This window comes from Aphelocoma coerulescens, chromosome 21, assembly GCF_041296385.1.
Source record: "Aphelocoma coerulescens isolate FSJ_1873_10779 chromosome 21, UR_Acoe_1.0, whole genome shotgun sequence".
NCBI lineage: Eukaryota > Metazoa > Chordata > Aves > Passeriformes > Corvidae > Aphelocoma > Aphelocoma coerulescens.
In genome coordinates this window covers 7,325,502-7,348,851 of record NC_091034.1, presented here as the reverse complement: position 1 = coordinate 7,348,851, position 23,350 = coordinate 7,325,502, and the positions used below count along the sequence as shown (strand labels likewise).

The window sequence follows — 23,350 nt, the reverse complement described above, 5'->3', positions numbered from 1 at the left end:
TCATCCCACCTGGAATGAGAGCCCAGAGATCCAAACCCAGAGATCCAAACCCAGACTGGATCCAAGTCCAGGCACTTAGTTACAGGGTTGGTCAAATAAAAGTGAGGATGATAGGGAGAGAAATATTCACCCAGATCCCCGAAAATTCCAAGGATGGAGGATCCTGGTGGCTGAGGGGGCTTTGGGCAGTGCCTGGCACTTTGCTTTCTACACAAAGGCAAATTCCTCCTGTTAAATGTGGTTAAAGTCCAGAGAAAACACTCACACACCCTTGGGGAAAAAAAGGGAGAGTGAAAAAACCAGCAATTTTGGGCATCAAATATTCCAAGCAGGGTTGTACAACACAAATTTGAGGCAGGAAAACCAAGAAAATGTTCATTTTCTCATCTTCCCCGAAGCCTGGAAATGCATTTCCTTGGCTGGAAATGAATTTTCTGTGCACCTTCCCCACTCTCCCCTCCAAGGTTTGGAGCACACACACCCCCCTACACACCCCCCAAGCAAAAATAAAAATCAAAGAAACACAGAAAATAGGGAGAAGTGCCTCCTTAGTGTGTTTTTCCTGGAGAAATTTCAGTTGTAGGGACTGCAGGGTGTTCTCAAGTGTTGGGTTATATCTCAAATTAGAGGCATTTAATGCCTCATGATGAAAACAGAAAGGGAAGGGGGGAAGAAAGGAAAATTAGGGGAGGGAAAAAAAGGCAGGTTTGGAAAAATATTCCCTAGCAATGCTACAAAAAAAAAAAAATCCTGACATTAAATACAGACCAACTGTATTGAATAAAAATTGCACTAGTCCTCTGGGCACATCAATAAGAATAAATTAAATACTTAACAATTCCACTGATTAAAAAAGACAGCACAAAACCCATAACAAAAGAACATAAAACCCCCCAATACTGTCAGGTAGGAAAAGTGCACAAAGTTGCTTTATACATTGACTCTAAATAAAGTACCAATACATGTTAAATAGATCAATTGTCTTGCAAGACGCTGCTTTTTGCATCAATATTTACATTTTTTTCTCAACTTCATCTACTCCAGCAGTGAGTCTGAGCTTCCAGGGAGCAAACTGGCCAGGATTTCTGGCCAGAATTCCCAGAAAAAGTGAAATAAAACGACCCAAAAGTGGAAGCCACAGTTGTCCTTGGCTCACAGAAAGGATCAGTCGGGTTTCTAACTCCTCCTAAAAAGCTGGGAAAACCAATTGGGGTGTTTGAAGTTGCTGTACAGGTAAAAAAAAAAACCACAATGACCGTGCTGAAATCCATGAGCAGAGCAGGACCATGGCAGTGGTGAAACTTCTACTTCACTCTCAAGAGCTTTGAAGTACCCTGAAAAGATTCCCAGCGTGGAAAGGGCACGACTCGAGGGGGAATCAGCACCAAAAAACCGCCCCAAGTGATGCAGATCAGCACAAAACGGGGTGGGATTGAAGAGGGAATCCCCTGCAGGAATCTCCCAGCCCCTAACCCGGGAAGAAGAGCAGGATCTTGGATCTGTGGAGCTCTCCAGGCGTCCCAGGGGGATGTGGGGGATGTCCCTGGGCACAGCAGGGTCCTGCTGAAGGCAGACTCGGATTTGAGGGTGGATTTGGGAGCAGGAGCAGCAGCACTTCCAACCCCATCCCAAGCCGTGCCAGGAGCAGCCAGGGCGCTGCTCAGGCCTGGCTTTGAAACTTTTAAACCCTGGTTTTAAACTTCGAAGCCCTGGCTTTTTAAACTTTTAAACTGAGTGCAGCAGCAGCAGCAGCAGGACCAAGAGGCCGGAATGCCAAGGAAGAGGTGACAAACGGGGCCGTGATGCCCAAGTGAAGGCAGTGCCCTGCTCGGGGGGGGGGGGGATGGAAATCTGAGGTGATTTGGGTCAGAAAGAAGACAAAGCCCGAAGCAAAGGAGCAAAAATGGAGCTCCAGGAGCTTCTGTCCCTGCCCAGGAGACACTGAGGGGGCAGCAGTGCTGGTGGCACCTCCCCAGGGGGCAGGAGGTGTTAAATCCAGGGAATGTTAAATGGAAGGTGAAGGAGACCCCGGAGCAGCCCTGCCACAGCTGGAACCCTGAGGGAGCCACAGTCAGAGCTACAATCTCTGCTCCCAGAGCTGTCCTCTGAATTCAAGGGTTTATCCATCCCAGCTCCTCTGAAATGGAATTGCAGCAATTTCTGCTTCATCCCAGGGGTGTTCCCGAGGCGCTCCTGAGGGTGCCAGAGCTGGGCAGGGATGAACAGACCACAGGAGCTGCCCCTGCTCAGCCTCCAATTCCCACTCAGGAGAGTTCAGAGGGAGCACTGCCTGCTCCAAGACCACAGGAGATTTCCAGCCCAGGCACTGAACAGCCAAAAAGGGGGAATTTTCATTCCCCAAGCTCAGTGGAAGGAGTTTGTTCATGATTTAAGGAAGCACAGGAGGCCCTGGGGGCAGATTCTGCACTGCACCAGGACCATTCCAGACTCGCAGCAGACACTGAGAGCAGAGCTCAGCTCTGGGAATTGCTCATCCCAAAGCTCCAGTGGGAATCGAGATTGCACAGACAGGAAAGAGCAGCCTGGCTGCAGGAAAACCTGGGACAGCACCTTCCTAAGGAAGCAGGAATTCCCTCGAGCCAAGAGAGACCCAGTGAAGGCTCTTTGTTGTGTGGGAGGGCTGCTGGCTGAGCCCCTGAGGGTGAGGAGCTGTTCCCTCAATATCTGAGGACACAATTCCAGCCCCAGGAACAAACCCTGCCAAGGTTTCTGAGCAGGGCAGCGGCCAGGAAGCAAAAACATCAAGAATTCCAGAGAGGATGGGATGAGAAATTGGATTGTGGATCTGCCAATGGAGTGCAGAGAGTGGGGAACTCTGCCTGGGATTCTTTGTTTCCTTGGAGCCCCTCAAGATCCTGGGATGATCCATAAGGCACTGTGGCCTGACCCTGGAGCCCAGGCAGGGATGTCACCCCCGAGCCCTGACAACCTCTGGTGCCAGCTGCAGTTGGGGACATTGGGAAAAGGCTCCTACAGGAGCCTCCAATCTCCAGACAGGGCTCCAGAGGTCCCCGTGCTCCCTAAGCCCTCCCAAGACGGGATGGGACAGCTCCAGACACACAAGACAGCAACAAAGTGCTCCAAGGAAAATTCCCTCACTCCAGCCAAAAACCTCGGGAAAAAAGGAGGGAAACACAAAATTCTGCTGCTCCCTGGAACTGGGGAGCTCCAAAGCCGCTGAGATGCTCCAGCATGCGGGGGGAGAGCACGGAGGGGACTCATGCAAGTGGAATTCTCCTCCACAGAAACCTGAAGGGAGCAGGGAACCGAGTGGAGTCAGATTGCACCGAGCAGCTGGAGCTGCTTCCCCTCCCTGCCCCGAGCCCATCGCCAGCGACAAGCTTCTCCCAGCTCCAGGGATCAGCGCTGCTGCTTCCAGGAATGCTGCAGGATGGCTGCTGGAAGCAGGGCAGCTATGGCTTTGAGCAGCCAAGCACCCAGGGCAGCAAACGAGGGGAGCATGGCTGGTTCAGTCCTGAGAGCAGTGAAAGGTGAGGAGCTCCCGATGCCACCCGCTCCGCTCGGAGCATCCCTGCCCCAAAACCAGCCCGGGAGGGCACCTCTGAGTTCTCCCAGGGGCAGAGCAGGCTGAGGGCTCCACAATCCCTGCCCGAATTCCAAGCCAACTCTTCAGGGCCAGCTTCATCTGATCCTGGTGTTGGTGGCTCTCTCCTGGTCACTGAGGGCTTTTCCTTTTCTTCTCTTTTTTTCTTTTCTTTTTTTTTTTTTTTTTTTTCCAAACTCTAAGCTCCTCTCCCACACTTCCCACACATTCCAGCCCACATGCCAAGGTCTGTGGTTATGCCCTGGGAGGCTCCTACTCCAAAAAAACATAAAAATCAACCATCCAGTAGTCAAGCATGAGAACTTAAAGCTCACAGGGAAGACCCCTTAGCCTTCCTGCGGGCAGCTCAACCCGAGGGGTGCAGGCATCAACAACAGACCAATCTGCAAGGAAAACACCGAGATATCCAAGGATGGGGCTCTCCAGGGATTCAGCCCAGCTCTGGGGCAGCAGAAGGGATGGGGACTCGTCACTAACACTCGTCGATGTTAAGGCTGATGAACTCCTGGATGCACTTCCTGTACTGCAGCTCCGTGGGGCTGTTGCTGGGATACTGGCCCGGCTGCCCGAAGGGACCCTCTGCTTCCCGCATCTCCTCGTTCATCCGGGCCAGGCGCAGCCTGTGGTGGGACACAGAGCACAGGGGGCAGGATTTGGTTATTCCTTCCCCTGCTGCTGGCATTTCCCAGTGTTTCCCAGTCCCCAGGCAGTGTTTCCCAGTGTTTCCCAGTTCCCAGACAGTGTTTCCCAGTGTTCCCCAGTCTCCAGGCAGTGTTTCCCAGCCCCTAGGCAGTGTTCCCCAGTCTTTCCCAGCGTTTCCCAGTGTTCCCCAGTCTCCAGGCAGTGTTCCCCAGTCTCCAGGCAGTGTTCCCCAGTCCCCAGGCAGTGTTGCCTGCTGTTTCCCAGTGTTTCCCAGTCCCCAGGCAGTGTTGCCTGCTGTTTCCCAGTGTTCCCCAGTGTTTCCCAGTCCCCAGGCAGTGTTGCCTGCTGTTTCCCAGTGTTCCCCCGTCCCCAGGCAGTGTTGCCTGCTGTTTCCCAGTGTTTCCCAGTCCCCAGGCAGTGTTGCCTGCTGTTCCCCAGTGTTTCCCAGTCCCCAGGCAGTGTTGCCTGCTGTTCCCCAGTGTTTCCCAGTGTTCCCCAGGCAGTGTTGCCTGCTGTTCCCCAGTGTTTCCCAGTCCCCAGGCAGTGTTGCCTGCTGTTCCCCAGTGTTTCCCAGTGTTCCCCAGGCAGTGTTGCCTGCTGTTCCCCAGTGTTTCCCAGTGTTCCCCAGTGTTTCCCAGTCCCCAGGCAGTGTTGCCTGCTGTTCCCCAGTGTTTCCCAGTGTTCCCCAGTGTTCCCCAGTCCCCAGGCAGTGTTCCCCACTGTTTCCCAGTGTTTCCCAGTGTTTCCCAGTCCCCAGGCAGTGTTGCCTGCTGTTCCCCAGTGTTTCCCAGTGTTCCCCAGTGTTCCCCAGTCCCCAGGCAGTGTTCCCCAGTGTTTCCCAGTGTTCCCCAGTGTTTCCCAGTCCCCAGGCAGTGTTGCCTGCTGTTCCCCAGTGTTTCCCAGTGTTCCCCAGTGTTCCCCAGTCCCCAGGCAGTGTTGCCTGCTGTTCCCCAGTGTTCCCCAGTCCCCAGGCAGTGTTGCCTGCTGTTCCCCAGTGTTTCCCAGTCTCCAGGCAGTGTTGCCTGCTGTTCCCCAGTGTTTCCCAGTGTTCCCCAGGCAGTGTTGCCTGCTGTTCCCCAGTGTTTCCCAATTCCCAGGCAGTGTTGCCTGCTGTTTCCCAGTGTTCCCCAGTCCCCAGGCAGTGTTGCCTGCTGTTCCCCAGTGTTCCCCAGTCCCCAGGCAGTGTTGCCTGCTGTTTCCCAGTGTTCCCCAGTCCCCAGGCAGTGTTGCCTGCTGTTCCCCAGCGTTGCCCGGCCCCGGGGCCCTGGCAGCACTCACAGGGTGACGATGTCGGCGTTGGCCGCGGTCACGGCGATGCTCAGCGGGTCCTGCCCGTCCCCATCCACGGCGTGCTGGTTGGCCCCGCGCTTCAGGAACAGGCACACCTGGCTGTGGGGGCACAAAGGGCCCTCAGGGCAGGAATTCCAGCTCCAGAGGCACAGAATTCCATGAGTCTCCACCTGAGTGTGTCCCTACTGTTCCCACAGTGTGCAGATCTCAGCAGGGACACTGAGGGATTAAACTGCTGTCCCAAAGTCAGGTTTGAACCTGCTGATCCCATATCCTCCTCTCCCTGAGCTTGCATCCAACCCTTGAGCAATTATCCATCCCATGATTCCATGGATTTGATTGTCTTAAGGATAATTGCCCTCACCATGGCACATAGGGGATAACCAGGCCCCTGCACCCCCATTCCTTTCTCTGCAGCGTTTCCTGATTTAGGCCAGCCTAAGTGAAGCTGTGCCTGCCAGTATTTGTAGAGTTTTGCCTTGATTTAGGGTAAATTCAGTGAGAAAAGAGAGAATCCCACACTGGTTTGGGTTGAAGGGATCCCAAAACTCATCTCGTTCCATAGGCAAGGACACCTCCCACTACCCCAGCTTGCTCCAACCTGGCCTTGGGCACTTCCAGGGACAGGACACCCAAAGCCTCTCTGGGAATTCCATCCCAGCCCCTCCCCACCCACACAGGGAAGGATTTCATCCCAATATCCCACCTAACCCTGTGCCACATTCATTGATATGCCCTACAAGCCATATCTTACAAATCAATTCCCTAAAACCCCCTCAGCCCTGGCTCTCTGGGCTGAGGGGATTATGCAACTCTGGGTTATCCAGTTCTGGGTTATCCAGTTCTGGGTTATCCAATTCTGGGTTATCCAGCCCCCTAGGTTATCCAGTTCTGGGTTATCCAGCTCCCTGGGTTATCCAGCCCCCTGGGTTATCCAGCCCCCTGAGTTATCCAGCCCCCTGGGTTATCCAGCTCCCTGGGTTATCCAGCCCCCTGGGTTATCCAGCCCCCTGGGTTATCCAATTCTGGGTTATCCAGTTCTGGGTTATCCAGTTCTGGGTTATCCAGCCCCCTAGGTTATCCAGTTCTGGGTTATCCAGCTCCCTGGGTTATCCAGCTCCCTGGGTTATCCAGCCCCCTGGGTTATCCAGCCCCCTGGGTTATCCAGCTCTGGATCCCATGCCAGGGATCCAGACTCACCCGGTGTGCCCCAGGTACGTGGCATGGTGCAGGGGGGCCCGGCCCCGTGAGTCTCTTTGGTTGACATCTGCCCCGTTCTGCAGCAGGAATTCACAGGCTATCAAGGAGCCCTGGTGAGGGGGAAAAGGAATTTCCACATCAATTTATCCAGCAGGATGCACAGGCTGGACAATTCCCGTGCTCCAAACCAGAGCCAAGGCCTCACATTCCCAGCACAACGTACCCCCTTCACAGCCTGGATCAGAGGGGTTTTGTTCTCATCCTCGTCGTTCACCCAGTTGATCTCGGCCCCGTGGGCCAGAGCTTCTGCCATCAGGGGCAGGTTCCGGGCCTGAGCTGCCCTGTACATCAGCAGGCCGGGGTGCAGCTCCCTCAGATCCTCCAAATCCGACGCCTCCTGCTCGATCTCGGCTTCCCCGCTGCTCTCCTCCGACACCTCACACTCTGCCAGGCAGGGAAGGGTGGGGAGAGATCAGCCCAAAGCTTCCCACTTCATTTTTTATATCCCTGCTCACCCATCCTGCCTAAGTGAAGCTGTGCCTGCCGTTATTTGTAGAATTCTGCTTTGATTTAGGGTCAATTCAGTGAGAAAACAAAGAATCCCACACTGGGGTGGGCTGGAAGGGACCTAAAAGCTCATCTCATTCCATGGGCAGGGTCATCTTCCACTATCCCAGGTTGGTCTTGGACACTTCCAGGCATGAGGCAGCCACAGCTTCTCCAGGAAATCCATCCCAGGGCCTCCCCACCCTCACAGGGAAGGATTTAATCCTAAAATCCCATCTAACCCTCCCCTCTGGCAGGACCCAAGTTGCTGCTACGACATACAAGTTCTGTTTTACAAATCAACTCCCCCGAACCCCCTCAGCCCTGCCTCTCTGTGTTATCCAACACTGCATCTCCATCCAAGAAGAGCCCAGAGCAACCCCTCACGCCCTTCCCCGTGTGCCACCCACCTTCCTCTGTCACGCTGTCCACCACGGAGCCGAACACCAGGATGTCGGTGCTGCCGTCGGTGCTCCCTCCCAGGCCGCTGTCACTGCTCAGACCTGCGGGGCCAACAGGACACAAACCAAGGCCACTTTAACACCCAGGCCCCCCAGAGCCAGGCCCAGCTGAGCCCACGGGGGGACGGGGCAGCGCAGGACGTCACACACACACTGCTGGCACAGGGACAGGGGCGCTGCCACCCCGCTCAGCCCCCAAGGAGAAGCTCTGCAAAGCCTCACGGGGGCCGTGTCCCCACACTGCCCTTCATGCAGGGATGCTCCAACACTGCCATGGCACTTGGGGGCTGTTGGGGACAGCCCCTGCTGCAATCCCTGAGGGATTGTGACGGAGACTGGAGCGGAGCAGCAGCAGAGACAGCTCGGCAGGAGGTCGGGTGGTGTCACGGGCAAATCAGGACACCCCTCTGCTTTCAGCACTGATCGTCCCAGTTCCACTCTGGGATCTCTCATTTGTCACTGGGGCACTTTTTTGTTGATGTGGTTGGGCCAAATCACATCTTGAGCCAACCTCTTAAAGCTCATCCACCTTCCCAACATCTCTTCCCTTTCCCACAGAGCTTCCAACCTTCCCTGCTTGGCCACTGAATGCTACAAGAGCTGACTCCATCCAAGAAATCCATGGATCACGGAATCCCAGACTGGTTTGGGTTGGAAGGGATCTTAAAGCTCATCCTGCTCCTAACCTGTGGGCAGGGACACCTTCCACTATCCCAGGTTGCTCCAAACCCATCCAACCTGGCCTTGGATGCTTCCAGAGATGGAAGTGAAGAGATGAAGCCACTTGTCCAGGGACACACACAAGATGCCAGTGGCAGGGAAACTTCCTCAGCCCACACCCAAAATTGTCAGGAAAACGAGAGAAAGGAAGGAAGAAGCAATGCAGGAATTGCTCCTGCAGGAAGAGGGGTGGCACATCCCCTTTATCCTGAGGGGTGGCACATCCCCTGTGCCCTGAGGGGTGGCAGATCCCCTTTATCCTGAGGGGTGGCACATCCCCTGTGCCCTGAGGGGTGCCTGGCCAGCCTTGGGAACTCTCTCTGGATTCAGCTTCTTGCTGCTTTCACTGCAAGGCCTGGGAGTGCCCATCCCCCCAGAACTCCACAGGTTCAATCCCTATGCCCTGTCCTCAAACCACTGGGATTAGGAAGGGAAACAAGCCTGGAAAAGTGTTCCTAAACCAGCTGAGTGCTCTGTGAAAGGAATAACAGCAGGAAAGGCTGCGAGAACCACAGAGCTGAGCCTGGAAAAGCAGAGCAGAACCAGAAACCTGAATTTCAGAGGGTGTTGAACTCCCCAGAACAAAATCCCAGATAAAAATCAGGCTCTCCATGAGTTCCCCTGAAATCATGGATCACGAGGAATCCTCCAGCACTGCTCAGCAGCCAGGGGAGGGAATGAAGGCACAACAGGAAAGGTTTCAAGCAGCCCAGAGCACGAGTGGTTTTTTTTGGAGCTGCTGCAGATTTTTATAGAAAGCAAACCCACGGCCTGGGGAGGAAGGAAAACGTGACTGCAGCGAGGCCTCGTGGCTCTGCTCCACATTCCCAGCACAACAAGAAGGGAGGATCTGGCTCAGGGCACATGGATATGGATACATCACATTCCCAGCTCTGTTCTCAGGCATAAAGTTGCTGTTTTGTTCTCCAGGAGCCAAGACAAGGCTCGGAGGGATCTGAGGGACTCTGAAGTCCTGCAATTCCCATGGTTTTTGTGGACTAAAAGCATGAAATTCCTTGAAGCTGGAACAGCCCTTAAAGCCCAGATGCAGACAAGCACTAAAGCACCTTTTTCCTTGATTCCAAGAGATAAGGTGGACACGGAGGAAAGCCTGGGAGTTTCTGCTGTGCTGAACTCAGGGTTATAAATATTTATTGTAAATTCCTACAAGGACAAGCAACTGAGCCAGGAAATTCAATAACTCCTGAGCTAAGGATGGTAATGGAGCACAAGAACTCTGGGATGTGGAAAGCTAAATAAATAAAATGAATAAACTTCCTATCTGAGATCCAGGATTAGATCCTCTGAGGAATTTATTGAAAGGGAATGCTTCTATTTATTTGTTCATTTATTTATTAAAGGGAATGCTGGAAAGCCTAGGAAGCATTTTGCCTGTGGAAAACCTGCCCCAGCCAAAGGAGCTGGAATCCCTGACCAGAAATCCATCAGTGCCTCAGAATTTTGGGGTGGAACAAGTGAAATTTGGGTGTCTCTTTTGCTGCTGGCTGCCAGAGCGTCACCTTACCTCCGTCCAGGAGGGACCCAGCGGGACCCATCCCACTCCAAGGGCCACCTGCCAGCGGGTGCTGCAGAGAGATGTGGCTGGCACCTAGAGGAAGGTGGACGGGAATGTGAGGGGAGTTCATTGGCACAAACACAAAAATAAAAAAAAAAAAAGAGAGAGAGAAAAAAAAAAAAATTGTCCGCAGCGAGACTCGGCTAAGAAAAAAATTTAAAAATAATTAAAAAAAAAAAAACAAAAAATGGAAAGCCAAAATGAAAAGCAAAATTAAAAAAAGAAAAAAGCCAATGGAATGCGAAGTTTGGGAGTAAAAGATGCTGGGGGGAAAAAAAAAAAAAAAAATCCCCAGAATGCCAAATGGCAGTGGGATATTAAAACAGGTGCAATAAAAGAGCAACAACGGGGTTGGAGTTTGTGCAACCAACTCCTCATCCCTCTGCTGGAATGTTTGGAATGTTCACCCTCTCTTGGGATAGCTGGCCTTGGCTCTGGGGCAGTGGGAGAGCTGGCAGGGAAGGGCAGGAGCTCTTGGTGGCACTTACTGCGAGGCCCGGAGCCAGCCCCGGTGTCGAAGTAGGAGAAGAGAGAGTCCAGCTCATCCGGGCAGAACAGGGAATCCCGGCGGAATTTCCTCTCCAGGGTGGCTGCTGCTGGACACGGGAAATTCGGAATTACTGCTGAGCAAAGGAGACAACTCCCCAGCTGTGCTTGCACAGCCAGCACCACGCTTGTGGTCCCAGCACAAAACATCACCAATTGCTGACCAAAGTCATCCCAGAGCCCTGGGAGCAGCCAGAACCTTTCCTAAGAACCCAGAATATCACAAATTGCTGACCAAAGTCATCCCAGGGCAGCCAGAACCTTCCTAAGAACCCAAAATATCACAAATCGCTGGCGAAAGCCATCCCAGAGCACTGGGAGCAGCCAGAACCCTTCCTGAGCAACCAAAACATCACAAATTGCTGACCAAACCCATCCCAGAGCATTGGGAGCAGCCTGAACCCTTCCTAAGAAACCAAAATATCACAAATTGCTGACCAAAGTCATCCCAGAGCAGTCAGAACCCTCCCTAAGCAACCAAAACATCACAAATTGCTGACCAAACCCATCCCAGAGCATTGGGAGCAGCCTGAACCCTTCCTAAGAAACCAAAATATCACAAATTGCTGACCAAAGTCATCTCAGAGCAGCCAGAACCTTCCTAAGGACCCAAATCATCACAAATTGCTGACCAAAGTCATCTCAGAGCAGCCAGAACCCTTCCTAAGAAACCAAAATATCACAAATTGTTGACCAAAGTCATCTCAGAGCAGCCAGAACCTTCCTAAGAAACCAAAATATCACAAATTGTTGACCAAAGTCATCTCAGAGCAGCCAGAACCTTCCTAAGGACCCAAATCATCACAAATTGCTGACCAAAGTCATCTCAGAGCAGCCAGAACCCTTCCTAAGGACCCAAATCATCACAAATTGCTGACCAAAGTCATCTCAGAGCAGCCAGAACCTTCCTAAGAAACCAAAATATCACAAATCGCTGGCCAAAGCCATCCCAGAGCACTGGGAGCAGCCAGAACCCTTCCTGAGCAACCAAAACATCACAAATTGCTGGCCAAAGTCATCCCAGAGCAGCCAGAACCTTCCTAAGAACCCAAAATATCACAGATTTGTCCCCAAAGTCATCCCAGAGCAGTCAGAACTCTCCCTGAGCAACCAAAACATCACAAATTGCTGACCAAACCCATCCCAGAGCATTGGGAGCAGCCTGAACCCTTCCTAAGAAACCAAAATATCACAAATTGTTGACCAAAGTCATCCCAGAGCAGTCAGAACCCTCCCTAAGCAACCAAAACATCACAAATTGCTGACCAAACCCATCCCAGAGCATTGGGAGCAGCCTGAACCCTTCCTAAGAAACCAAAATATCACAAATTGCTGACCAAAGTCATCTCAGAGCAGCCAGAACCTTCCTAAGGACCCAAATCATCACAAATTGCTGACCAAAGTCATCTCAGAGCAGCCAGAACCTTCCTAAGAACCCAAAATATCACAGATTTCTCACCAAAGTCATCCCAGAGCAGCCAGAACCTTCCTAAGCACGGCCTCTCTTACAGAGATAAAACCAAAAGGATTTAAAACTTATTAAAAAAACAGGAATCACAAAAAAATTGCCCAAAGCAAGTTTGGAGATCCCAGGGTCACCCTGCTGATCCCCTTTAGCCCCAGGAACCCAGAAAACATTAGGAAATGGCTTTAAAGGCTTTTCAAAGTCCGTTTGTGCAACACCATTTTTGCCCGGAGCTCTGACAGGTCCTGGAAGGGAATGCGGCCGCTCCGGGGGCACTGGCAGGGATTGGGGGACACAAGGAGGGGGTGCCCACCTGAGGACAGCATGGCTGGGGAGGCATTCCCAGTTTCCTGGCGGTACTTCCTGCGGGCTGGGGGGGCTCTGGAGCCGCTGTTGTGCCTCTGGCACTTCTTGACGCACCAGCGCCGCGGCTTCCGCTCGCTCTCGGCCAGCGCCTCCCCGCCCGGCAGCTTCTTCAGGAATTTCTTCTCCACGTATTTCACCTTGATCCAGGCCTCCTTGTCCTGCCTGAGGGAGGGACAGCGCAGAGATGAGCGCACACATCCAGAGGAGCTGCCATGAGGGGGTGGAGCTGCTGCTCAGGGGTGTGTTGTGCACCTGAAGGCCTCAAATTCCTGTTTCTGCAACTTGAAAATGTCTCCTGTTTCAAGGCACAGCTGAGAAGGGCAGGGAGCGGTTGAGAGTGGAAGGAAATTCAGCTCCAGGCACCACCACGAGCTTTAGGTGTTTGAGAGGTCTCAGGGCAGGGGTAAATCCTGCAATTCCTGGTTCCCAAGCAGATTCCAATGCCCCACTGACCTCCATCCAGGAGTCCAGCTCAGGTGAGTGAGGCATTTGGAGCCCCCTGAACCTGCTTTTCCATGGATTTGGGGGCACTGGGTTTGCCCAAAGCAGCCAAGAGGCGATGGAGCTGCTGCTCTGGGGCATTTTGTCCACCTGAGGCATCAAACTGAGGTTGCTCAAACTTAAAAATGTCTCCTGTTTCAAAGCACAAGCAAAAATTGCAGGGGGTTGAGAACAGAATGAGATGTTCAGCCCCAGGCACCATGAGGTGTTTCAGGTACTTGAGAGGTCTCAGGGCAGGGGTAAATCCTACAATTCCTGGTTCCCAAGCACATTGAGAGCCCAGCTCAGGTGAGTGGGATGAGCTGGGGGTACCTGAGGCATTTGGAGCCCTCTGAACCTGCTTTTCCATGGATTTGGGGGCACTGGGGTTGCTGTGTGGCTTTCCCTAGGCCCTGTGTGTGCCCCCAGCCTCACCTGGAGCTCCCTGAGCCTGCTTTTCCATGGATTTTGGGCCACAGCTCACCTGGAGCCCCCTGAGCCTGCTTTCCCATGGATTTTGGGCCACAATTCACCTGGAGCTCCCTGAGCCTGCTTTTCCATGGATTTTGGGCCACAGCTCACCTGGAGCTCCCTGAGCCTGCTTTTCCATGGATTTTGGGCCACGGCTCACCTGGAGCTCCCCGAGCCTGCTTTTCCATGGATTTTGGGCCACGGCTCACCTGGAGCTCCCTGAGCCTGCTTTTCCATGGATTTTGGGCCACGGCTCACCTGGAGCTCCCCGAGCCTGCTTTTCCATGGATTTTGGGCCACGGCTCACCTGGAGCCCCCTGAGCCTGCTTTTCCATGGATTTTGGGCCACGGCTCACCTGGAGCTCCCTGAGCCTGCTTTTCCATGGATTTTGGGCCACAGCTCACCTGGAGCTCCCTGAGCCTGCTTTTCCATGGATTTTGGGCCACGGCTCACCTGGAGCTCCCTGAGCCTGCTTTTCCATGGATTTTGGGCCACGGCTCACCTGGAGCTCCCCGAGCCTGCTTTTCCATGGATTTTGGGCCACAACTCACCTGGAGCTCCCCGAGCCTGCTTTTCCATGGATTTTGGGCCACAGCTCACCTGGAGCTCCCTGAGCCTGCTTTTCCATGGATTTTGGGCCACGGCTCACCTGGAGCTCCCTGAGCCTGCTTTTCCATGGATTTTGGGCCACGGCTCACCTGGAGCTCCCCGAGCCTGCTTTTCCATGGATTTTGGGCCAGAACTCACCTGGAGCTCCCCGAGCCTGCTTTTCCATGGATTTTGGGCCACAGCTCACCTGGAGCTCCCTGAGCCTGCTTTTCCATGGATTTTGGGCCACAGCTCACCTGGAGCTCCCTGAGCCTGCTTTTCCATGGATTTTGGGCCACAGCTCACCTGGAGCTCCCTGAGCCTGCTTTTCCATGGATTTTGGGCCACGGCTCACCTGGAGCTCCCTGAGCCTGCTTTTCCATGGATTTTGGGCCACGGCTCACCTGGAGCCCCCTGAGCCTGCTTTTCCATGGATTTTGGGCCACGGCTCACCTGGAGCTCCCTGAGCCTGCTTTTCCATGGATTTTGGGCCACGGCTCACCTGGAGCTCCCTGAGCCTGCTTTTCCATGGATTTTGGGCCACGGCTCACCTGGAGCTCCCTGAGCCTGCTTTTCCATGGATTTTGGGCCATGGCTCACCTGGAGCTCCCTGCTGTTGGTTTCTTCAGCCCCAGCTCCTCACACTGCGCCTCGTAAATCTGGTTCATGGTGCTGTTGCCCAGCTCACACATCAGCTGCAAGTCAAATTCAGGGAGGGAATTAAATGAAACACTCAGGAGAAGGGTTCCCTCTTCCAGGGAATCCCTCCATTCCCACATTTCTCCCTAGCTGGTAAAGTCCAGCACTCACTTTCAGCAGCTCTGGCTCCCAGGAATCCAACGTGAGAGACCGGACCTTGGAGCAGTGAACACCCAGGCTCCTGTTGAGCCAACAGGAAGAAAATCCCAATTATTCCAATGCCATAAAAACCAGAACTTCTCTTAATCAGCTGCAGTTCCAGCTCCACCACATTTCCTGGGATCCTGCAGCCAATCCCTGGCCATTTTTCCCTGGGATCCTGCAGTCCATCCGTGGCCATTTTTCCTAGGAATCTTTTAGTCCATCCTTGGCCATTTTTCCCTGGGAGCCTCCAGCCCATCCCTGACCATTTTCCCTGGAAGTCTCCAGCCCATCCCTGCCCATTTTCCCTGGAAGTCTCCAGTCCATCCCTGACCATTTTCCCTGTGAGTCTCCAGCCCATCCCTGCCCATTTTCCCTGGGAGTCTCCAGTCCATCCCTGACCATTTCTCCAGGGATCCTGCAGCCCATCCCTGCCCATTTTCCCTGGGAGTCTCCAGTCCATCCCTGACCATTTCTCCAGGGATCCTGCAGCCCATCCCTGCCCATTTTCCCTGGGAGTCTCCAGTCCATCCCTGACCATTTCTCCAGGGATCCTGCAGCCCATCCCTGCCCATTTTCCCTGGGAGTCTCCAGTCCATCCCTGCCCATTTGCCCTGGAAGTCTCCAGTCCATCCCTGCCCATTTTCCCTGGAAGTCTCCAGCCCATCCCTGACCATTTTCCCTGTGAGTCTCCAGCCCATCCCTGCCCATTTTCCCTGGGAGTCTCCAGTCCATCCCTGACCATTTCTCCAGGGATCCTGCAGCCCATCCCTGCCCATTTTCCCTGGGAGTCTCCAGCCCATCCCTGCCCATTTTCCCTGGAATCCTGCAGCCTGGCAGCACGGATCCCACAGCCCCTGGCACCTGTGGATCCCGGAGCACTCGATGCACAGCAGGATGCCCAGGTTGATGCTGGCCCAGCGAGGGTCTGGCTGCCCACAGTCACAGCACTGCTCATTCCCAGGAATGCTCTGCACTCTCTGCAGGATGGTTTCCCCTTTCCCGCCGCGCTCCCGGGAATCCGTGGCGGAGTCGATGCTGCTGGTGGAGGGGGAGGCTGTTCTGTCCAGCCTCTGCAGGGAAAAGCAAAAAAATCAGGATATTAACACCTGTAACACACCTGGAGAGGAATAACCCAGGTTTTTCCATGGATCCTCCCCCACCTCGATGTAGTAGCTGTCGGGGCTCTCCCGGTAAGCCGAGGCAATGCTGGCTTGGACAGCCTGGATCCAGGCCTGGCGCAGCTTCTCCGAGTCAGCCTGCAGCATGCAGCTCCTGGAAAAGCAGGGATGGGGTGGCAGGAGTCAAAGGAGAGCAGGGATATTTTGGGTGAGGTTGTTCCTCTTCATCCTCAGCAGTAGGGTAAAAATTAACCCTACGAGGTTGGGGTGTTCCCTCTCCAAAGCTTCCAGGCACAAATTAACCCCACAAGGCTGGACAGCCAGAGGTGTTCCCACTCCAGACCTTCCAGTGAAAAATTAATCCTACAAGCTTGGGGTGTTCCCACTCCAAACCCTTCAGGCACTAATTAACCCTACAAGCTTGGGGTGTTCCCACTCCAAACCCTTCAGGCACTAATTAACCCTACAAGCTTGGGGTGTTCCCTCTCCGAAGCTTCCAGGCAAAAATGAATCCTAAAAGCTTGAATAGCCAGGGGTGTTCCCTCTCCAAACCCTCCAGGCAGGTCTGGAAGCTGTTTCTAAAAGCTGGGAATGATATAATTGGGCATTATATATATTAAGTATCAATTAAAAACATAAATAATATAAAGGCATATATTATATAAATAATATAATATCTACAATTATCCAATCAGATCCAGCTTAAAGCGATGTCTGAGGAAATTCCCAGGGATTCTGGCATCTCCCAGCCAAAATTTAACAGCCCAGGGCAGGCTCTGCTCCAATCTCATCTCCCACAGGGAGCCCCAAACTCACTTGGTGGGGGACACGACCTCAAAGCAGAACCTCCTCTCGATGTCCTCGCAGGGTTTGACCGTGCAGAGCCTCAGGTCCTCCACCACCACCGTGAGGACGTCCTGGGGGGGCACAGGGGGCTGTGAGGGGCTCTGAGGGTGCCCTGGGTGTGGGGCACAATCGGGAAACTCCTGCCCAAGCCCTCCAAATTCCCTCCTGCCCAAACCCTCCAAAATTCTGCCCAAACCCTTCAAATTCCCTCCTGCCCAAACCCTCCAAACTCCTGCCCAAATCCTCCAAAATTCTGCCCAAACCCTTCAAATTCCCTCCTGCCCAAACCCTCCAAACTCCTGCCCAAATCCTCCAAAATTCTGCCCAAACCCTTCAAATTCCCTCCTGCCCAAATCCTCCAAATTCCCTCCTGCCCAAATCCTCCAAATTCCCTCCTGCCCAAATCCTCCAAAATTCTGCCCAAACCCTTCAAATTCCCTCCTGCCCAAACCCTCCAAACTCCTGCCCAAATCCTCCAAAATTCTGCCCAAACCCTTCAAATTCCCTCCTGTCCAAAACCTCCAAACTCACTCCCAAATCCTCCAAACTCCCTCCTTTCCAGACCCTCCAAAATTCTTCCCAAGCCCCTCCAACTCCTGCCCAAACCCCCCAAACTCCTGCCCAAGCCGAGTGTGGAGAGAGCAGAGCCAGCTCCCCCCCAGGTAACTCCAGGGCCATGGGAAAGGGTTTTATGGAAATTCGTGTGGGATCACACACACAAAGATCAGATTTGCTGGGGAACCTCCCCAACTCCCTGCACTGAGCAGGAAGATTGAATCTAAATAAATATTTATTTAACAAACACCAATTGCTGCCACTTTTCTGACCCTGGAGCTCACTTGTGGCCTCGCTGCCCCTCTGATCCAAATCCCTGCTCCTGCCACCCCACTCCCAGCAGGAATCCCCAGCCAAGCAGCTGGTTAATGAAGCAGTTGGTTAATTAACCACTTGGTTAATCCCTGGGGCAGCCTCACTGACCTTTAGCTTCTTCTGGTAGACCAGCTGGCTGTTCTGGATGGAAAACCACCTCCTGAGGGGGGACAGATACACGGACAGGCATCAGGACACGAAAAGAGGGGGATTTTCCCATTTATACCTCCATTAAAAATCCTGTCATTCATTTATTCATTTATTTAGCAACCTGATCATCTTCAGGGGAAGCAAAGGAAGCTGTGGCCACCATTCCCACCAGGAAGAAAACGCTGGAATGCCTGAGTGTAAAGAGTCAGAGGGTTGCAGCAGGGTGTTTTTCATGTGTTACACACTCTGCTGGCAAAAAAAAAAAAAAAAAATCAGGGAAAATGAGGTAAAACGGAATTCTCTGCCTTTTGTCACGGCTGAAATATCAAACAGATAAAAGGCAACAAAAGGATTTGACAGGTCTGGGGGGAAAATGGGGAAATCCAGGTGACAGGAGGCTGTCCCATCCACGTGGGAGCTGCCTTGGATGAGCTGAGGAGGTTCAGTGTCGCTCTGGGTGCTGTGGCAGCAGCAGGCTGTGCTCAGCTCCTCGTGGGGCCGTTCCAAGTCGGGATATTTTGGGATTCTGGGAGGATTTTGCTGCTCCAGGGAGAGGGAGGTGCTGAGCACAGCGAGGAGGTGATGAGTGGGCTCCAGGAGCTGGGAATAGCTGGGTGTGGGTGGGAATGGAGACAGGGACGGAGCTGTGGGGAGGCTGCTGCTTGCATGTGACTGGGATGGGGGAGGATTCCAGGAAGAAAACTGGGATTTGGGGGCAGGGAAAAAACGTGGAGCCCTTGAGGCTGACGTTATTCAGAGGTCGGGGAAAGCAGGATGCCTTGGAGGGTGGTGCTCCCTCTGGGATAGGCACCCTTTGGAGCAATCCAGAAATTCACAGGGAATTTCTAGGAGAGAGGAACAATTTCAGGCAAATCCTAATGCCAAGACCTTGGCATTAACCTGGCACGTTTTGGGATGACATCCTGCTCCACACGTGGGAGCAGCTATGGATCAAGGATCTGGATCAAGGAAAACAGTGAGCAGGGAATCCTGAAAGGTTGATAAAAACTCAGCCCAGACGGAGCAGGAAATCCTGAAAGGTTGATAAAAACTCAGCCCAGATGCCTCCCCACAGCTCTGAACTCCAACAGGGCCCTGGAGCTGCTCCCTCCTTCCAGGGGGGGGGACCAGGGAGCCTGAGGGACAAGGAATGATGCTGAATTTGCCTGGAATCTCCTCAGCACCAGGGGAAGCTTCAAAGAGAAGGAATTCTTATCCAACCCCTTCAGCCATCTCTAATTCCAAGCCTTTTTTCCCATGCAAATAAAGGCAGTTTCTGTGCATACCATGCACAGTTCATTGAAGCATTTAGTTAATTAATTAATTTTATTTATTTATTCCAAAGCCTAAGCACAGCCCAGCCTTGCTGTATTTATCCCATGGCCAAGGAAAAGATCCCTAATTATTGTCTCATTCCCTGTTATGTGAGAGGAGGGAATGTGGGTCAAACCAGCATCGATCCCAGGCATCAGAAATTCCCTGGAAGGGTTGGAATCCTTTGGCACAACCATTCCTGACCCTCTCAGGGGACACCAAACACACAAATATCGAGCAGGGGTGGAACCTGAAACCTCTGCTCCCACTTTTCTACATCTCTGGCAGCTCCAGAGGCTCTCCTGGCTGGAGCAGGAGGCAGAGGAGCCAGGGAGCTCCCAGATGGAATATTTGTAAATTATTAAGGGCAGGGACAGGGCACTGAAAGCCATTTCTGGGAGCACAGCTGGTATTTGCACTCTCACATCTCCCCATCCCAGAATGGACAAGTTGGATCCCCCTGAAACATTCCCTGTGTTGGGATATTTCTCTAAATTGTTATGAATGCACTTTAAATTCTCTTAATTGTTATAAATCCACAGCTTTCCTGTGAGCTGCATTGGGCCCTCTCTTCCCTGGGAGGATCCTGGTCATTTTTCCATTGTAAAAAGCACTAAAAATGCAGAAACTCTCAAATTTTAATCACTTTAATTATTCATCTTTTAACTGATTAGCTCAGAATCCCTCCAGGGATCTCCCTAGACAGGAAGTGTGCTCCTGTGCAGAGTCTGAGCCCAAAGATCAGCTGGAATTGGAGTTTTTCCTCACCTGTTCCATGTTTTGAAGGCGTTGCTGGCTCTCTTGAAGAGGTACCCTTCCATCACCACCCCGTTCGGGGCATCCACATTGAACTCCACCTTGGAGTCATCGTAGGAGAAGTCCTGGAAAAAGGGAAGAGACTCAGACTCTGGCAGGACAGGGCTGAATTGCTGGGATTGTGGTGGAGATGGTTTAACAAAACATCAAAAAGAGACAAATCTGCCAAAATCCTGAGAGCTGTCAGTCCCTGTGCCTCAGTGAGGTGCAGCCATGGATTATCCCCATTCCAGCAAACTTATTTATCCCTGGTTTTGCAGGAAATTGCTGGACATGCTGCATTTCCCTCCCCTGGCAGCTGATAAGGAGAAAAGCAGGGAGTTTATCAGCAGGAGTGCTGAAAATTCCCAATATTTGGGTCAGGCTGAGGTGGGAAATAAAGCCAGGAGTGCTTTTCACTGGCATGGGGCTGCTGCCACCCCTGTGCCCTGCAAGGAGGCAGGATGACCCCAATCCCAAACCCAGGGAAAAGGAGTGAACTCCAGAGGGGCAGAGCCACCAACCCCATTCCTGAGCTGTCCTCAGATGCCACCTCCCCGTGCTGTGCCACCCATCAGAGCCCATTTGTCACCCCAGCCCTCCTGGATTCTGACAGCTGCAGAGCAGGACACGGAGCAGAGGGAAGAGCAGCTGCTCTCCAGCACAGGATCCTCATCCCTGGGCGATTTTCTGCCTCATTCCCAAGAGAAAATAGGTCAGGAAAGCGAAACCACTTCTCTAGCCCGGGGCACGCTGTCTCTGCTCGATGATTCCATCCTCTCTCTCCAAGCACAAATATTCCAAGGGTTCCAAGACCCTTTAAAGGCCTTTCCTGCTTGGCATCAGCCCCTGCAGATGCTCTGTTGCCTGGCAACAGGCACTGGGCTCTCATTAGGATGAGTTATTTCCACAAACGTGCCTGGGAGGTGTCGTGACAAGAATAATGCTGATCCAGGAGGAGCAGATCCAACGGGACAGGAGGGAGGAAATCCTTGGAAAGGCAGCAGGATGCTCAGTTAGATCCTGGGAAGTGCTGCAAGGCACCCAGTTAAAGGAGTTTCTGCTCAGCCCCAAATTTTCCTGCCATGAGAGGGTGAATCCCTCTCAGATCTTGCACCTCCACGCTGCAAAGGCCAGAGGGGATTTTATTCTGATTCGTGGATGTTTGATTTTTGTGGGGCTGCTCCAAAGTGACAATTCTGTGCATTTGATGGGAATCTGCAGTGATTTGTATCTGCACTGCCTTGGAAATGATGCAAGCAGCCCAAAAAAGCTCAGCAAAAGCTCAACAAGGGTAAAACCCATCTTAAAAATGCCCATTTTTAAGGGCCGTGCCTCACTTTGGGGAGCAGGATAAAGCAGGGGGAGGGTGTAAATCCAACCTCCTGCCTCCTTCAGCTGTCCCCATCCAGCAGAGTGGTGGAGAGGAGGATAAATCCCCAGGAGTGCAGGAGGAACAGATGGGCCACACACATCACCAGTAAATCCAGTAAAAACCAGTGCAGTCGAGGCAGGTGTGAGTTTAACCTGGCTGAGCCTGAATTTGGAACACCTGTGCCCATGGAATGGCTGGAGCTGGGCAGCTCCAAAAGGAGGTGTTCCCTGCCTTTGGAAGAACTCTGAGCTGCACTTTTGGGACATTCCACCCCAAAACACGACTCCATGAAGGTCCCCCCAGGCCAAATTCTGATTATATTTCAATGAAGGTACCTCAGGCCAAATTCTGCTCATACTTCTGCTGCTTTAGGTCCTCCAGTGCCACCAAGAGAATTCCTGAGGGACAGCCAAGGGCAGAGCAGTCCCCAGAGCTGGGAGGTGGATTTGGAAATCAGGGACAAATTAAGGGAGAAGGACCAGTCTGCCCAGTAGCCCGGGGATGTGGAGCCTCAGGGCCTCTTTGTTCCATCCCAGTGCTGGGAGCACCTGGAATCTTTGCTACAAAGCCACAGGGAGTGTTGAGACACAAATGAGGGGAAAGGGGAGAGAAAAATCCAACTTTATCCCTGTGCTCAGTTGAATTTTCCTGTTCTCAGCCAGGCCAAGGCCTAAAGGGAGATGGACAGGAAAGGCTCAGGGAGCTGAAAGGTGAAACCACAGCAAGGGCAACTGGGGAAATTCCAGCTTAAACCGTGGGATTCCTATACCCAGCTCCTGCTGCAGCTCAGCCAGGGAATTTTCACGCCACAGCCACTGCAAAGAGGGAAAATCTCTGGAAAAAAAATTACAAGAACGTTTATTGAGAGCTGATTCCATGGTTTGGACTCGGTCTGAGGAGATCATCCTGCCCAAGGTGGGGTGTGGGCACACAGATGTGTGAGGACGAACCCTCTGAAGTGCCAAACCTGCTTTTAATGTGTCCCTGGATCCATTTTATTCCTTGAAAAACTTGGATGCTGGTAATTCTTGGGAATAACAAAAGGGTCCTGGCTGGCACAGCAGCAGCTCTGCCTCCACTCCCAAGGGATGGATGTAGTGGAAAACCTTCTCCCTCTTTCTCCTTTCCCTTCTACTACAGCAATATTTATCCCTAAAATGTAGCAATATTTTAATGCAGGATTTTTAAGATTTTAATGCAGGATTTTAAGATTTTAATGCAGGATTTTAAGATTTTAATGCAGGATTTTAATAAAGAAACCTTTTCCTAAACTCTCCCCACACACTTTGGACACAGAGTTCAGGCTGATTTATTCACTCGGCCTTTAGCCCCTCGTGGTCTCTGCAACAGAACAAATTCCTGACACAGAAAAGATTTCCTGGGATTGGGATCTGAGTGGATTTGGCTCCAACAGCACCAGCAGTGCCAGGTGGGATCACACCCTGCTCCAACAAACCTGACATCTTCCCAAATGAGACACCAGATCTCTGCTTCCCTTCCTCTCCCTGACTCCCAGGAAATCACTGGGATCCTGTCCCTGCTGCTGTCACCCCGAATTCCCACCCTGGGAGCTGAGATCCCTCCGGGAATGACCTCACCATGGTTTCCATGGGAGCAACAATGAAGGGACACATTCCCAGGGCCACATCCAGAGGGATGGGGGGGGAAAAAAGGACATTAATGTGGATGCTTTCCAAGCAGCAAATGGGAATTAAAAACCCAGCACGGGCACAGATGGGCTCAGGAAGGAATTAAAAGGAAAAGAGATTTTAAAAAAGGAGAAAATCCTATTTGAAGGTGGCCTCGTGGCCCACCCAGGAAATTCCCTGTCCAGTTCCACGTTGGGAGCAGGGATTGCTTCCAGCCCAGACCCAGATAAACTCCTCTGACTGCCCCTCTGGAATGAGCATTTTGTGCAAAAATCTTTCTTGTGCAAAGAAAACGAGTGATTAAATCAAAACCCCTCCAGTGAAAAGATTTCATGTGGAGAGAGAAGCTGCCTGGAATCTTTGGGAGAGGGAATTTTCTAAGCAAGGAGCTTTCCATACCCTCTGGAGTAGGGAGGTCTCACTTAGAGGTTCATTCCTATCCCAAAAATCAC

At 52.6% G+C, this 23,350-nt stretch overlaps 1 protein-coding gene across 1 annotated transcript in view; it reads right to left on the bottom strand.

Moving 5' to 3' along the window:
* Window positions 1-561: 561 nt before the first annotated feature.
* The window catches only part of ACAP3 (ArfGAP with coiled-coil, ankyrin repeat and PH domains 3), a 72,181-nt gene continuing 49,392 nt past the window's right edge, over window positions 562-23,350 (bottom strand). Inside the window, exons 11-25 of the mRNA XM_069034947.1 lie at window positions 19,848-19,960; window positions 17,724-17,775; window positions 16,716-16,816; window positions 15,942-16,053; window positions 15,643-15,851; window positions 14,749-14,818; window positions 14,539-14,633; window positions 12,346-12,560; window positions 10,510-10,617; window positions 9,971-10,054; window positions 7,675-7,767; window positions 6,942-7,162; window positions 6,719-6,828; window positions 5,507-5,617; window positions 562-4,206 (exon numbers count right to left, since the gene is read on the bottom strand). Coding sequence (XP_068891048.1) covers window positions 4,059-4,206; window positions 5,507-5,617; window positions 6,719-6,828; window positions 6,942-7,162; window positions 7,675-7,767; window positions 9,971-10,054; window positions 10,510-10,617; window positions 12,346-12,560; window positions 14,539-14,633; window positions 14,749-14,818; window positions 15,643-15,851; window positions 15,942-16,053; window positions 16,716-16,816; window positions 17,724-17,775; window positions 19,848-19,960 — 1,842 coding nt within the window. The 3' untranslated portion in view covers window positions 562-4,058. The remainder of the gene's footprint in view (window positions 4,207-5,506; window positions 5,618-6,718; window positions 6,829-6,941; window positions 7,163-7,674; window positions 7,768-9,970; window positions 10,055-10,509; window positions 10,618-12,345; window positions 12,561-14,538; window positions 14,634-14,748; window positions 14,819-15,642; window positions 15,852-15,941; window positions 16,054-16,715; window positions 16,817-17,723; window positions 17,776-19,847; window positions 19,961-23,350) is intronic.